The 17343-nt window shown below is 43.6% G+C and overlaps 1 protein-coding gene across 1 annotated transcript in view; it reads right to left on the bottom strand.

Moving 5' to 3' along the window:
- Sh (Potassium voltage-gated channel protein Shaker) overlaps window positions 1-17343 on the bottom strand; it is a 201139-nt gene that overhangs the window by 22928 nt on the left and 160868 nt on the right. Inside the window, exon 5 of the mRNA XM_080277993.1 lies at window positions 7206-7335. Within this exon, the coding sequence (XP_080134119.1) occupies window positions 7206-7335 (130 nt within the window). The remainder of the gene's footprint in view (window positions 1-7205; window positions 7336-17343) is intronic.

Below are 17343 nucleotides of genomic sequence, written 5' to 3' on the forward strand. Positions count from 1 at the left end.
GGTGGGATGTAGGGAGTGAACTGGAAGGAAGAATAAGAAAAGGAGACTTAACGGAAGGGAGAGAACGAGAAGAGTAGCTGAAAGGGTGGATAGGAAGGAGAGGGAAACTCGAAGGTAGGAATGAAAAGGTAGGATAGGCTTGGATGGATGGGAGACAGCTGGGTGAACGAGGAGGGAAGGGAGATTGAATGGTACGGAGGAAAGGGAGAGGAACTTGAAAGGTCGGGAGGGGAGGGAGGAGTGGTTGTAGAAACAAGAGGGAAGAGAAGATGGGAAGAAGGGAGGTAAGGAAACGGAGATTAGAAGGTAGGGAAGAAGGAAGGGTGATTAGAGAGTAGAGAAAAGGGGGAAAGAAATCTAGGATGGTGGGAGGATGAGGGAAGGGAGGAACCTAGGATGGAGGCTGGAAAGTCAGGAAGAGTGCTAAGACAGGATGATAAGTAAAGAGAGGAGTGAAGGAAGGCTGGAGAGAAGGATGAGACCTAGAGGAAAGGACAATAAATGGAGGAAGGTGTGGAGGAGACGAATGGGATAGGGTGAGGGGTTGAAGTGGAGCCTGGAAAGTAAGAAGGCGACGGTAAGAAGGCTGGGCGGGAGGAAAGGGAAGGGGGCGAAATGGAATGGGCACTTGAAACTTTGGAAGAGGGTAACCAAAAGAGGGAAAAACAGGGAGAGGCGAGGGAAAGGGGCTGGAAAGAAGGGACGTGGAACAGAGGATGGAAAGTAGGGAAGAGAGGGACGGAATAGTGTTGGAGGGAAGTCTGGAATGAAGGGAGAGAAAACTGGGGGAACTGGAAGGATGTAGAGAGAGGGTGAGATGGAAGGGAGAGAGCTGGAAGAGTGACTAGAAAGAAAGAGTGAGAGAGCTGTGAGGGAGGCCATGGAGGTAGTGGGGAAAGGCAAGGGAGACAGCTGCAGGGGAGGCTGGAGCGTGAGGAGGGAGGCTACCAAGCTTGAAGGGGCTGGATGGTTGGTAAAGAAAAAGGTTAAGAGAGAGAAACTGGAAGAATGTATGGAGTAGAAGCTGGAATGTGGAAGGAGGCCTGGAAACGAGGCAGGGAGAAACAAGGACTTAGGGTAAGAAGCAGGAACGTAGAAAGGCATAAAATAAGCTTGAAAAGTAGACTGGAAGGAAGGAACATAGGAATAGGGAGGGTAACTGGAAAATATGAAGAGACTGGTAGGAAAAATGGAAGTGAGAGACGAGCTGGAAGAGAAGGTGGAAGGATGACGAGATGGAAGGAAGGAAGGAAGGAAAGGACGGAAAGAACAAAAGAGCTCGAAGCGCAGATGGAAGGAAGGAAATGGTAACAGGGAGGGACGCTGAAAAATGGGGAACGACTGTAGGGGAAGTTAGAGTCTGGAAGAGAGCTGGAGGGGTGGCTGGAAGCAGGAAGGAAAAAAAAAATGAAGGTAAAAAGAGGGGAGGGCGGGGAGAGAGTGCAAAGGAAAGAGAAAGAGAGCACCCGAGAGGAGTGAAGAGTGAAGACAGGGGGGTTGAGAGAGAGAGGCTGAAAAGGGGGGGGGGGTGTAAGATGATGGATGGGAAGGGATGGGGAATGATGGAGTGTAGAAGAAAGTATGGTAGGTAAGAAAAAGGTCTGGTTGGCAGTGGGTAGGTAGGGTTGAAGACAAAGTAGCAAGAGTAGCAAGATTAGTAAGAGTAGCAAGAGATGAAATGAGAAATGCTAGTAATAATGAAAGTAGGGATGTTAGTGGTTATGGTGAGGAGAAAGGAATGGGAAGCAGGGAAAAAGAAATGGAAAGAAGGATACGAAGGAAGGGATGTGGATGGGAGTAGTGTATGTGATAAGCAGAGAGAGACACTGGAAGGTAAAGAGACGGGACAGTAAGAGCAGAGATGTTGGATACTGAGGAAGGAGTTAAGAAGGACGGAAAAATGGGACGGAGGTAGATTGAAAGGAAGGAAAGGAGAACAGATGGTGGGAAGGAAGGCTGAATGGTGGGGAGGGAGGCTGAAGCAATGAAGAACGGAAGAAGGAAGGCTAAACGGTAGGGAGGGGTGTTAAAGGGTAGGGAGGAGGGTGGAAGGTAAAGAGGAAGACTAAAAGACAAAGAGGAAGACCTGGAAGTTAGGGAGGGCATCTGGGGAGTGGGGAAGGATGACGGATAGTCGAGAAGAAAGCTGGAAAGTAGATAAGGCGTTTGGGAGATAGGAGGATTGGCTTGAAATAAAGGAGGGAGGCTGGAAGGTGGAGGGAAGGAGAAAGACTGGAGGGCAGGGAAGGAAGCTGGAAGATATTGAGATAAAAATGGAGGAAATAAAGAAGGATACAGTCGAGGAAGGAAAGCCAAGGAAGCTGGAAGAAAAGGGAAAGAGAGTCTGGAAAGTAAACAATAGCATTTAGTAAGCGAGATCTGGTAACAAGAAAATAGTTATTAATAAGTGAGAACAGTAATTCTTAAGAGTGACAGATTTACACCAAGAATGATATGGGATGCAAGAGTGCGCAGGTCAGTGGAGAAGTGATGGCCTGTCAATAGTGAAAGAGAGAGAACGTGAAAATAAGTAAAAGAGTTTGTACACAAGAATGAAAGCCTGTACGTAAGAGCGAAAGAGCTGATGAACGAGTTACAGCTGGTGAACAAGTGCGAATGAGAAATAGTGAACAAGGGTGAGTGAAAGCTGGGAACCGAGTGAAATCTTCTGAGCAGGAGTGAGGGGGAGTTGATGAACTAGAGAGTTGAACAAGAAGTGAATAAAATGATAGTATAAAAGCGAATGACTGCTGAACACGAATGAACGCCGTGAACAAGAGAGAGAAAGCCGGAGAACAAAAGGGGCCATGAACAAGAGCAAGTAAGAGCTGATGAATAAGAATATCAGAGTTTGAACTTAGCAAGAGTGAGAGCTGTAGAAGTGAGTGGACGATGAGCAAGACTGAGTGACCAAGTGAGTGAGTGAACAAGATTAAGTGAATGCTGAAGTAGGGGGAGTGAGAGAGCTAAAAGTAAGCAAGATTGACTGAAAGCTTAAACAAGAGTGAGTGAGTGAGAGCTGGGTGGGGGACAGGAAGATTACAGTTCACAAAGCAAAAAGTTTACACAGTATCATATTCTAGAAGATCCGCTTAAGTATTCTCATCTTCATATCTCGTGTCAGTCAACTCATTTAACTCTAAAAAGTATCGAAATTCCTTTTAAAAATTTCACTAGTAAAAATAAAATGCGATCCAAAAATCACAGGAACCTCAATTTTTGGCATGGAAGATAAGTTGCAAAGGAGATTTTTTTTTTATATACCATTTTCTAGAATATGATGGCTAGATTTTTTGACGAGGGCAGGCTGATCAAGAGAGAATTTTCTTTTTTAGACTGGTGGTGGGCTGAAAAACACAAACATACACATTCTCTCTCTCTCTCTCTCTCTCTCTCTCTCGGAGCTCCATGCACAACTAGAACGTCATCATCCAGTCTCTAGTAGGCTAAAATTGAGGAGTCAGGAGTAAGAAGAGAAGACTTGGAGTTGTAGGCAAAGAGGTGGGCGTGTTGGCTAGGCTAGGCTAGGACAGACAAGCAGACAGACAGACAGACACAGACAGACAGACAGGCAGGGAGGCAGACAAAATAGGTAGGTTGGTCAGTCGTGTTTTTGTTTACATGAACCTAGCGAACACACAGGCACGTATTGTAAACGGCATAGGAGACTTCGCAGCAACTTCTTCGGCGTTTCAATTTCATCTGACACCTCAACACTCTCTTGCGTGTTACTTATGTCGCCTACATATCGCTACAGCTTCCATTAATAACATACAAAATGATACTGAGGTGCAATCCGCAGAATAAATCGCTCAAGAAAATGCGTGAAGAAATCTCCAAAGCCACTCACAACACGACTTTAAGGCCCATATTGTCGACTAGGGAAGCTTTCTAACACCCCTTCTTCACTGGTTCATTTCTGTATCTAATGTGTTTTTTTTAATATTTCTCTGTTATTTATGAAGTGTGTGTCTATATTACAATGGCATACATAACGAACAAGAAAGCAGTATAGTGTAAAATGTAAATAGCTAAGGACGAGGTGTTAGGGGGCCTCCTTAACCGACGAGGATACGAGCCTAACTCTGATTCCATCCTTTTGTTTTTCGTTGGCACAGGAGTCGGAAAAGATGACAACAAAAGCCTAACATCACTTCTTGAATTATCCCTCAGAGGCTTATCGTTAGTGTTAGTAGTACAGTGTCCATGTTAGGAAAGATTAGACCCAAGTTAGGAGTGAATGATTAGCACCAGGTTTTATGTGCTAGAGGAGGTAGAAATATCCATCACAAATAACTCCATATCAAATTACTGCACAAACACATTATTAGATTATCTCACAAATACGGAATTATCATCTCAACACGACATACGGTTAGAACAGAGAAAAATACTAAATACGTAACACTTTCGAGCGGACGGCCGTAACGACGTCACTTTAATAATCTAGATTTTTTGTCTGAATAATCGCCGTCTGTACCTCTGAGAAATAATTTGCGTCCAGGATTATCACATACGTCTGGCATGCACTAGGCTAGAGGGGAAAGTCCAGTGGAAGAATTATTCATTGTAAAAAAAAAAAAAAAAAATGAACACTGTACAATATATATTTAATTCTTATTTTTTTCCGTCAGTCTCTGAGAAAGCTGTAGTTGTGACAGAAGCTAAAAAGGAAGGAAGGGGAAACAGGGGCGAGGGGAAAGGAGGGGGAAATGGGGAAAATAGGTTGTATAGGCTAAACAGATTATCCTGAAGGCACGAATATACCAATCCGCTTCTCCCTCTCTTTTTTCTTCTTTCTTACTTTCTCTGAACTTATTAACGAGCGACTGATTTTTTATTTGTGAAAGGTTGAGAGAGAGAAGTGACTGGGTGGGATTTTGACAATGGACGGGTCTTGTGCAGAAAGTTACGTCCTTCACTGTGAGGAAAGAGCAGGGCTGGTGAACGAACAGTAAAGGAATTATCGCGGTATTACTGCTACTGACATTAACACACTTTATTAATGTTAATATTATCAAGTATTTATTAGCTTTATTATTTTTATTTTTATTCTTAATTATACGCTATAATGCATACAAAGAGTTCACTGCACGCTTCCTATATTAATAAAAATTCATGCTGTCAAAACGAAACACTGATTTTCTGTTTGTTCATTTCTGGTTATTTGAAATTAAGTACGATTATATTAAACGAGCTAAAAAGATTATTTACGTCAGAGAATAATTAGCTGCATATATTAATCTCTATTATAATTTTCTATACATGACCTTTATCGATTACACTTACAACCATCGAAATTAAGAATAACAAGAGCAATTCTTAGGTTCAAATATTACCGCAAACACAAGTACAGTCTTTAGGCTCCAAACAATATCATAGCCACACTCACCATCATTCCTTCAAAATATCAGAATAATGACAGCTCTTATTTATCAATCTATATTGTAATTATTTGCGGTTATTCGTCTGTGTTGTCCGGCCCTGCTCGGTGTGCGGGGGTGGTCATGCACTAAAGGGGGTATACCCTCTAGGTTGTCATGCTGTGTGTGTGTGTGTGTGTGTGTGTGTGTGTGTGTGTGTGTGTGTGTGTGTGTGTGTGTGTGTGTGTGTGTGTGTGTGTTTTATGTAATCAGTGGTCAAGTGGTGATGCACGTGTGTGTGTGTGTGTGTGTGTGTGTGTGTGTGTGTGTTTTATGTAATCAGTGGTCGAAGTGGTGTGTGTGTGTGTGTGTGTGTGTGTGTGTGTGTGTGTGTGTGTGTGTGTGTGTGTGTGTGTGTGTGTGTGTGTGTGTGTGTGTGTGTGATGTAATCAGTGGCGGAAGTGGTGGTGCACGTGTGTGTGTGTGTGTGTGTGTGTGTGTGTGTGTGTGTGTGTGTGTGTGTGTGTGTGTGTGTGTGTGTGTGTGATGTAATCAGTGGTGGAAGTGGTGGTGCACGTGTGTGTGTGTGTGTGTGTGTGTGTGTGTGTGTGTGTGTGTGTGTGTGTGTGTGTGTGTGTGTGTGTGTGTGTGTGTGTGTGTGTGTGTGTGTGTGTGTGTCTGTTTTATGTAATCAGAGGTCGAAGTGGTGTGTGTGTGTGTGTGTGTGTGTGTGTGTGTGTGTGTGTGTGTGTGTTAATACATGAGGTGGTCGTGGTGACTGATGAATGATGATGCTTCCCAAGTTATCTAGTGAACCACGTGAAATGCAGTACCGTGAGTCAGTAAGATCGCAAGGCAATGACTATACTCGTATGTGTGGGTCTTTACTGGAATACTGCTAGACATCAATGTATGAGTGATTGTGCAATATGTGACGAAGCTGCATAAGTGAGTGTTTTGTTGGGTATGTTTACAGTTTATTGTTATACGGTGTCAAAAGCTACTCGTGAGTGTAAGTAATCTGGGTGGGTGAATACGGCTGACTGCATGCCTGATCAAGGTGGGGAGACGGGCTCTTATTTAGAGTCTGTGTTGTGATTTTCCATTCCCAATCCCTTCTTACTTCTCATATGTTGAACTAGTGCATCTGTTTCATGAGCTTTGAGTGAATATACCACAACTCTTGTAATTCAAATTCTAAAGTGAAGGCTAAACTGATTTACCGAGTGCATGATTGATACTGAAGGGTGAATCGAGTATCACGAATTCGGGTACAGCTGATGAGAGAGACATGTTTTTGTGTGGCTGGATGGGGAACAGACAGGTGTGACGAGTGGGGTATTGTGGGAATAATAAGGCTGGTATATAGTGGACTGACGAGATGTTGTGGTGTAGTGTGGTGTGCTTGGTATATGGAGTGGTTCTGGTGATGACTGGGAGTGGATTGATTGATGGGGAGAATAGGTGTGGTATGGTGGATGTGAGTGGATGCGTGGGTGAGATATGGTGAATGTGGCAACGGGGGAAAGGGGGTCTAGTGGAATGTAGTGGGAGGAACTGAAATAGTACGAGTGGTGTGCTATTGTGATATGAATAGGCATATGGTTCCGTGAGAGTGGGAAGTAGGTATGGTGTGGTAGGGTAAGCAGAAATGTGCTGATGGATATGGAATGGTATGGTATGGTATGGTGGTGTGGTATGATAGGTATGATGTGGTGGTATGAGTATAAAATGTAATGGTGGGTGTGGTGTGGTGGTATACAGGTGTGGTTTGTGGTGGGTATCCAAAGCATCATGCAAAGGGTAAGAAAGCCACAGGATGGAGGCTGGTGTGACCCGTACGTCATATCTCCATAGCCCACTGTAGTCATGGTGACGACCGCCCACCAGAAGGCATCAGGGATAGACTTGAAGTGGGATTTTTCTGAGCCTGCCTCGGCGAAGTACACAGCACTTGAGAAGAGAACCACACCTGCAAGAGGAACAGATACAATGAGGCCTCACTCCCCAGGCGGAAGAGGAAGAGACAGGGAGGGTGGTGGTGGTGGGGAGGGGACGGGAAGAGAAGATAAAGGGAAAAGTGAGGGGACGGATGAGTTGGGATGTTTCCTTATGAGGGTAGGAACAGTGGACGTGAAGGAGTAAAACGTAGGAGTGATGGAGAATCGAAGGTTGTAAAAAAAGGGGGTGGTGTGGAAAATAAAAGTACAGTAGTTTCACCCCCCATTTTTTTTTTTTTTTTTTCAAGTTTCCGGCACGACCCTCTCAACAAAAACTAGCTACGTCGTCTGGCTCCTCCCCTGGTGAAGAAGTACGCTGGCGGAGGGAGGCGGGAAGCTGGGGTGAAAGACTAAAGGGCGAGAGGAGGCTGTGGTGGTGGTGGTGGTGGCTGTTGTGGTGGTGGGGACATGGGGATGAAGAGGGTGATGTAACACTCAGCTGCCTACCACACTTACGCCTTGGGTTGGACTCCTTGTAGCCCTACCTTACCCCCAGGACATTTTTTCATGATCTGTACATCGAAGTGAGGGAAATTTCGTCTCCATATCGAGCTCCACGGCTGTAGAAATGGAGAGGAATGTCTCCAAACAAGCCTGCTGATCTCTGTAACATTAAAGGCTGATCTCAATTATTGCAACATATCGGGGCAAAACTGTAAAGGCGTTGCAGTTAAGTAGCAGGCCTGTGAGGTGAAGGCAAGGAGGAGACAAGGAAGGGCAACACAAGGAGTAATACAAAGCAGGTGATGAGTGAACGAGTGATGAAAATGTGAAGAATGGGGTGGATGAAAACCAGAAAGTGTGATGATTATGATCATGATCCCTTTATGGAAGAAATGGAAGACGACGACAACAACAAGAGCTATAGTATCGGCAATAGCAGCAGCAGTAGCAGTAGCAGTACAGTAGAAGAATAGTAGTAGCAGCAGTAGGACTCAGCCGGCTATAAAACCAGGTGTCCGGCCATCGAAGTTGTCGAGTACGGAGTGGTCTGTTTGTGGGTGTGATGGCCAATTACCTCATGTCGCCATATCCCACAGTGGTCATGGTCACTACGGCCCACCAGAAAGCGTCCGGGATACTCTTGAAGCAGGAGCGCTCTGATCCCGCGTCGGCGAAGTACACAGCCGACGAGAATAACACTACTCCTGTAACAACATCGCCGCCGTTCACTCTCACGTCCCACTCCACTCCACTCCACTCCAGCCCCTCTCACGTCCTATTTAAGCCCCTCTCACGTCCTATTCCAGCCCCTCTCATCTCACCCCAGTCCAGCTCTCTCACGTCCTACTCCGGCCTCCCCATCCCACTCACCTCCCATTTCAAACCTCTTACCTCATTCTGGCTCTCTCACCTCACCCCACTGCTGCTGTCACCCAACTCATATCCCACTTCAGTCCATCCAACCAACTCTTAATCCCATTCTTCCATCTCTCCACATCCCATCTCATCCCTCTCAACCAATTCCACATATCACTGCGGCCCATTCATCCCCCTCATGTCCCACTACAGCCCATAAATCCCACTCCAGGCATCATTAAAGTCCTTTCACAACCCCATCCATCAAGTAGCCCACTTACAGCTCTTAACCCTTTAACTCAGCCCACTCAACCTCCCACTCCCACTTCACTCCTCTTCATCCTACTTCATTCCACTCACATTTCATTCTTGTCCTCTCATCCCACTGCATTCTCCCCACTCCTACTCAAACTCTCATCCCACGTCACTTTCCCCATTTCCACTGCACCCCCTTTCATCCCACTCTCTCAAGGTTTTTCACCCCTACTAATTCAACCCTCACTCTATTCCACACCTCTACTTACCCTTCATCACTATTTCATAATACCCACTCCACCCTTCTCAACCCTCCTGAACAGGCCCTCTCAAACCTCCCACTCCAGCCCTCTCAAACCCCCCACTCCAGCCCTCTCAAACCCCACCTCCAGTCCTCTCAACCCCCCCCCTCCAGCCCTCTCAAACCCTCCCAGTCCAGCCCTCTCAACCCTTTCCACTCCAGCCCTCTCAAATCCCCCAAGCCAGCCCTCTAAACCCCCAATCCAGCCCTCTCAAACCCATTTTAACGATTACCCCAACTTTTACTCCTTCAGTACGATGAGGTCTCAGTTTATTAATGTTAACAGACAATTTTACTCAGTACCAAAAAGACACGTAGTAGTAATGAGGAAATTAATGAAGGCTGAATCTAACTCATTCACTCGGCACCCATCCGCTAAATGCAATAATCGCGACACAATAGGACTTAGAGACATCGTCGTACTGAAAGGATATAATTCAAGTCCCACTCCATATAACTGTACCTCCTCCCCTTCAATCCCACTTCACCTGTCTTATGCCTAATCAAATTCTTTCTTACCTGTTACAACTCCTCCATAATTCTCTCTCTAACTTCCACGGGTCTTCCTTACTCACATCTGCTTCACCCGTTTCCACTTCAACTCTCTGTAAACCTCCTCATATCCTAACTACAGATAGCTCAATTCTCTTCAATTTTCTCACTATTCTCTCTCTTTTTAACCTATCTTCCACAGGACTTCCTAACTTCGACTGGCCATCTCGCCCACACCGTAAGCTTCTTTCTTTAGCCTACTTCAGTCTCTCATATCCCAACTACAAACATCTCAACTCACTTCAACCCTCTGTTACTCGTTTCATCCCTCTCACAGCCCTCTCCAACATCCAGTGACCTTCCCACTCACTTTTTGCCCACTCATCCCTACTTCAGCCTCTCCAAACCTCCCCTCACATCCTAACTACAAACTTCTCTACAAATATTAAGCCACTCACGGCCCTCCCTATCAACCCATCTTCTTTCTTAATCTTCCACCCTCCATTCCAGCTTCACTTTAGACCCACATACTCTCACTTAAACCTGCTACAAGACCCCTCTAATCCGAACTACACCTCTGAGAGTTTTTTTCCATTTATTATATTCTTGTTCATTCTTCCTTCCATAATCCTTTCACCTTAACTTGACCCTGATTTTCATCCTTCTACAGCTTATTTCACGTACCTAAGTGGGAGAAAAAGGCAATACATTACTACGGTTTTACTTTCCTTCTACTAACTTCTCTTGTGACTCGCATCATATTCTAGTATTACTCAATTGTTAAACTACCAAGCGTCTAAATTGGAGACGGAAACTTTTGGCCAAGCTAAAATGAAATGAGTAAATCCTTTACAAACCCTCTCAGACACACTGAGCCCACTCACGCTCACCTTAACCCACTCCAGGTCACATCATCTTAATTGCGGACATCTCATCCTCATTTCAATCCTCTCAACTCTTACTATTTCACTAGCCCTCTCACTCTCGGTCTAGCCCACTCAGCTCACTCGCTCCCTAGTTATAGCCCTCTCACTCCTTCACAGTCCTGCCCCCCACCGCCCCTTCTCTCTCTCTCTCTCTCTCTGAATTCACGTCAACACAGTCCGCTCAGCTCTTCACTCCCTTACATAAGCTAGCTCACAATTCCTCTTAGGTCATCTCTCTCTCTCTCTCTCTCTCTCTCTCTCTCTCTCTCTCTCTCTCTCTCATCCTCACTCACACCACTCAGCTCCACTCACCACCCACCTCCTAATCACTCGACTCTATCCAACACTCAGCATTCACCATCATCACTCATCCCCATTTCACATTACTCAACCCACATTCACTCACCACTCGTCTTCCACTTACTCATCGTTCATCCCTACTCACCGTACATTCCCCACTCACTACTCATCTACTGACTCATCACTCATCTCCACTCATCACTCATCAACCACTCGCTCACCACATCTCACTCATCCTCCTTCCACCACTCATCCCCCTCACCACTCATCCTACTCACCACTCATCTCCCTCTCACCACTCAACCCCCTCTCACCACTGACCCCCTCTCACCACATCCCCCTCTCACCACTCAACCCCCTCTCACCACTGACTCCCTCTCACAACATCCCCCTCTCACCACTCAACCCCCTCTCACCACTGACTCCCTTTCACCACATCCCCCTCTCACACCTCCCACTCACCACTCACGCTCTCTCGCCACTCATTCCCTCTCACCATTCATCCCCCCTCTCACCACTCATCCCCCCTCTCACCACTCACGCTCTCTCATCACTCATTCTCTCTCACCACTCATCCCCCCTCTCACCACTCGTCCCCCAATACTCTCTAACTGAACTCGACAACTCCAAACTTCCTTCTTTAAATATTTCCTTGCGTTCTCTCTCTCTCTCTCTCTCTCTCTCTCTCTCTCTCTCTCTCTCACACACACACACACCCACCGCCTGTTTCTGTCCTCACTGTCTTCCCTCTTTTTCTTCTTTCTTCTTCATTCACCCTCCTCGCTCTTTCCCCCTAAGCTCTTATACTCCCTTCTCTCTCTCTCTCTCCCTTCAATTCCTCGATCTCTCTACTGTACTTTCTCTTTCCACTCAATCTTTCCCACTTTTTTTGTTTGTTTGTTTGTTTTCCATATTTACTCCCTCCCTTTCTCTCTCTCTCTCTCTTTCCCTCCCTCCCTCCCTCCCTACTTCTTTCTTCCTCACTCCCTCCCTTACTCTCTTCATTCCTTCCTCCCTCCCTCACAACCTTAGTCCACAATCATCACAACAACTAAGACATGATGAAACAACAACAACAACAACAACATCCAGAAGCGTAAAAAACCTTGTAATAAAAACATTCCGGCACAGCATAGTAGATAAATAAAGACAGATAGATAGATGGACAGAGATAGACAGATAGATAAACAGATAGACAGGCAGATATACAGACAGACAGATACACAAAGACACATACTTAGAAATGAATAGATACAAACTCTGGTGGACATAGTTACTTCATAAATTAGAATACATCACATTTTTGGCCTGTCTGAACGCTCTGAACGAACATGTACACATACACACATACATACATACACATATATTCATGCAACAATACCCACTCACACATACACACATACATATATATTCATGCAACAATACCCACTCACACATACATACATATATATTCATGCAACAATACACACTCACACATACATACATATATATTCATGCAGCAGTACACATACACATACACACACATAAATATTCATGCAACAATACACATACACACGCAATAAGAAAAAAAATCGTCTAAAGTCTATTAACACTTTCTGAATGAGGTAAGCTTTTTTAGTATCTTCATTACGATTAACTAGTTCTAAATTCTATACTCTCGTTACAACCAGACGATTTCTTTAAGCTTCAGGAGGGCTTAGTTTGTTTTTGCTACCTTCAGACGATTTTATTGAACTTGGAAAAAATCTTTCGTGCTGAAGGGAAAGCTGTGTCTAACCCCTCCAGTTGGAAAAGTCTCCCCCTCAGCTGAATAAAATCGTCTGACGGCACCAAGAATATTAAAATTAGTTATCTCTGCGACGCGGTTAAATTAATGATGGTTAGTGGAATGAAATTATTGACGTACAGATTATCTTATTTATCTATCTACTTATCTACTTATTTTTCTTTCATCCTCTCATGGGTTAGTATTCTTATCGGTTAAGGAAGTTCCCTAACACCTCTTCCTTAGCGACTTATTTTTGGATACGGCAGAGTTAATATAAATTTGTATGTTATGAAGCAAATGGTGGTATTAGAACGATTTAAATAACACAGAAGAGGACAGTAAGAAGTCTATGAACAAAATAAATCGCTTAGGAAGAGGTGTTAGGGAGTCTCCTATCCGATGAGCCGTATTCTCCATTATTTGATTCCATTTAACGCCAGACCATTTTTATTCAGACCACAGTGAGCCATAGGAGCCTAAGAGTTGATACTACCGCTTTTAACCTTCCCATGGTCGGGGCAACTCTTGTGGTCTATTCCAGCTGACGCCACACGATTATATTCAGGTGAGAGGGAGTGACACGAGCTTTAAAATTAACTGATAAACTTACGGATAACGAGTAAAAAAAAAAAAATTTCTCTCTCTCTCTCTCTCTCTCTAAAACAGCATTCTAGTGGGTTGAAGAGACTCCCTAATAACTTTTGTCAATTAATTTATTTCTGCATTCGTCACAATTACTCCTTTATGCAGGTTACTTACTTCTAATCTATTTTACTCTTGCTACTTCCAGGCGATTTTACTGTTTCTAGACAGACGTAGGTACTGGTGGGGAAAGACACAGCACTCACTAACACCTCCAGTAAAAGAGGCCTGTCTTAAGCTGACTACCTCTAAGTGGCTCAAAAAGGTAAAGAAATAAAAAAAAATGACAAAGATACCATCAGATTCAAAGAGGCACTGTTCTCTTGTGGGTTATTAATGCAATCCACTTTGATATAAACACCTGTACGAACTTTTAAAAATTATTCCTAACACCAGACGACTCTATTCATCTCAGAAACGACCCTTCGTGGTTGAGGTGGGTTTAAGACAATTTCCATTAACCCCTTCAGTCACAGGACGTACAATCTAAGACACACCCATCTTCCCAGTTCCGTCTTAAGAAAATTTACACCAGGCGAAATACAATGAAAACCCTATCTCTCCTAATACGTGTTTCAAATGGTTCGATTCTTCCGCAATATATTCGTCAAACTTGAGAGGATCGTTGTATTTTGGATTGTAACTATACCCTGCAATTTGAAAAGTATATCCATAGGTGGCTAAATTTGCTGAAGAATGCATGAATAAAAAATAATTAAATACATGAAAATAAATGAATAAATAATCGTCAGTCTGAAGTGTCAAGTCCTTCAGTACAGTTATATAATTTTCTTCCCCTCGTCCCTACTACCGCCACGATTTTGGTCAGCTTGAACTCTGGTAGTAAAGGAGGTAAAATAATATCAATAATGTACAAAATAATAATAATAATAATAATAATAATAATAACAATAATAATAATAATAATAATAATGATAATGATAATAATCTATCCAACCATCCATCATCCAATCCTACGTTGTCCCATGAGGAGCGTACGAGCCCAGGGCTAGGCAAGTTGGTCCTGACATTGAAAATGAAAGTGACCAGCCTTACTCATCCCTGAGTGGCATTACGTGAGCAATAAACCCCAACCACCCCTTGGATATAAACCTTCACCGGTTCAATTCGACTGGAGCGCCAAAATTACCCACTACACCACCAGGCGCCAAAATTTGGTTATATGGTTACCACTCAGCGTTGTAAATGGTTTCCTTGTGTACAGGAAACCATTTGGCTTGTCACTCAGTGTAAAGTCATCCACAGGCCACAGGCAGAACGAAGATGAAAGAATGAAGGAAAGAAAGGCAGCAGAGGGAGTGTAAAGTCACCCGTAGGCAGAAGGACGAGGAAAGAGTAAGGAAAGACAAACAGAAGAGGATGGAAGGAAAGAAGGATGGAGGAGAGGAAAGTGTAGACACCCGAAAGCAGCACTACATCGAGTGAGTGGATAGTGAGCGCCCCCACCTACCACAGAATAATAGTAGTACAGTAATAAAAAGTAATAATAATAATAATAATAATAATTAATAATAATAATAATAATAATAATAATAATAATAATAATTAATAATAATAATAATAATAATATAACAACAATAATAATAATAATAATAATAATAAATAATAATAATAATAATAATAATAATGTCTTCCCTTAGGTGTACAGAACAGCATTACGATATCGACAGTTTAAAAAGACAGTTTTAGCAAAAGAGTTCAGGTGTAATATACAATGAAAATATTTAACCGCTTCACTGTGATGACGTAAGACATGGGTTTATTCTTGCTACCTTCAGACGTCAGACGATTTCACTCAGCTCTGGAAGGAACGCTCGAGTGTAAAGGGGCTAAATGAAGGCCGTCTCCAAAGCCCTCCAGTTCCATGAAGTCTCTCCTCAGCTGAATAAAATCGTCTGGTGGTAGCAAGACTAGAACAAAAATACGTCCTCGTGGTGAAGGGATGAAGACGTGCTAGGGAGCCTTCTAAGCCCAGGGGAACAACTCTCGGCGGTAGTAGTATGACGGATGACTAAAATGATCTGCAGGTAGTCTAGGTAAATTTCTAAGGTATCCCAGTCGTTCGTAAGGGGTTGAGTGAAGTTTGTGATAAAAAGTGATGGGACTGATAGGGGAGTAGGTCTCTCTCTCTCTCTTTTACTCGAACATAATATTCACATCCTCAATCATGCACCGTCCCTCCCTCTCTCTCTCTCTCTCTCTCTCTCTCACCAGATCACTATCACCCCTCGTCCCCTCCCCAGCCTCCTCCACAGCACAATGGCTAAGAGGTCCACAGCCGTCACATCTATCCACCAACACACCCCCACCCCTCCCCCAATCCCCTCTCCCTCCCCCCCTCCCTTCCCCTCTCCCTCCCCTTGTCACCTGTTGAACTCTCACACTTTTCCCCTCGTATGTTTTAAAATCGACACCTTTTGAGCGTTCGACAGCCGATCGGGGGGGACAAATTTCGGCCGCTCGACACGCTCCGGGTACCAACAATGCTGTAACTTGATACGCTCTGGCCGAGGACGCCATTCCGATTTTTATTCTTGTCGACTCTAGACGCTTTTCTTTTTTTTGTGTGTGTGATTACGGGAGACTACGAGAGATCCTTCCTTGGCTGAATATTATCGTTTGTAGCGAGAATCAAAATGCTGTATTTATGAGACCGATTTTTTTTTTAAAATCTAGAATGAAGGAAGGCCGACAGTTTTGCGAATCGACGAACAGGAAGTGCATGTATGCCATCAAAAGTTTTTTTTTTTCTTCAATGCGAAAACGGTCTTTAATTTCATTTTTACCATTACAAAATTCTTTTATCCTGAACATAAGTGACTTTTGGAGCACTTCGCTGCTACAGGCCTCTCCTACCATGAACAGAACTCTCTAGTATTAGCCAGAGTACAATGAAAAACGAGTCATCGTAGTGAAGGAATCTGCTAATTTCCTAACCCAATGATTCTGATGTTCTTTTTAGTAAATGCTCACTGTCTTCAAGCCTCTGCTAACCTATCCCCTGCAAAAGGTTCTTCCTGAGTTCAATGAAATATTACGATGGTTGTCTGATTTAAGTAAAACGGATGCTTCCGTAAAGAATGGACAAAGAAACAAACAAAAATGGGGGAGCAAGCTTTCAGCCCAGCCTCAGAATTACATTTTTATAATCAGACATCCGTACTCTTGCTGCAATGGCAAAGGTCCTAGCACCTCTTTGTAAGCGATTAGTCTGTACATTGCACCTTCTTACTGCCTTTCATAATATTTTTTATATATTTTTCATCCCTCTCATTATCGGGATTGCTAATATTATATTCCAGCTAACGATTTAGGTCAACTAACCGAGTAACAGAAGTTTAAAAAAGGTAATACTGTCGCCATTAACTTTCTCAGGATGAGGGCAACATTTGTGTTCTATTTCAGCTGACACCAGACAATTCTATTCAGTTGAGTGACTAATTGAAGCCAGAGTTAACAGCAAGCAAAATAATCGCTAAGGAAGAGGTGTTACAAAATATCCTAACCCTACGAGAATACTCCACACAATTAGAACCAACAACTTAATAAAAATATCCACATTTACATGAATTTCTTGAGCTTTAGCTGTGTATAGGATCGCCTGTATATACTTTTGTCGTTACTCAAAGTCACCAAGCACATCACAAGAACTACGGTGAATATTACTATGAAGGAATACGACAAACATTACGAGCCACGATAATAGTAAACTGCAATAGTGACTCGTACATCCGGCAAATCGGGTAAGATAGATAATTAATACGGACGCTGACACCCAAAAGCAACGGCGCCTGGACCATCAATTTCTCAACCAGCAACTAACGTGATAAAGAGTTTCAACTGGAAGTCTTCAGTACACAACTCTGTAGCATGTCCATTTGCCAAATCTTCCTAATTTTGTGTTATGCTGTTCCTGTTTTTACACGTAGATCTCTGCAATGTATTGGTGAGATACGACGACGACGACGACGACAAC

This window comes from Coenobita brevimanus, chromosome 71 (assembly GCF_032717465.1).
Source record: "Coenobita brevimanus isolate Jiangsu-jjx chromosome 71, ASM3271746v2, whole genome shotgun sequence".
Lineage (NCBI taxonomy): Eukaryota > Metazoa > Arthropoda > Malacostraca > Decapoda > Coenobitidae > Coenobita > Coenobita brevimanus.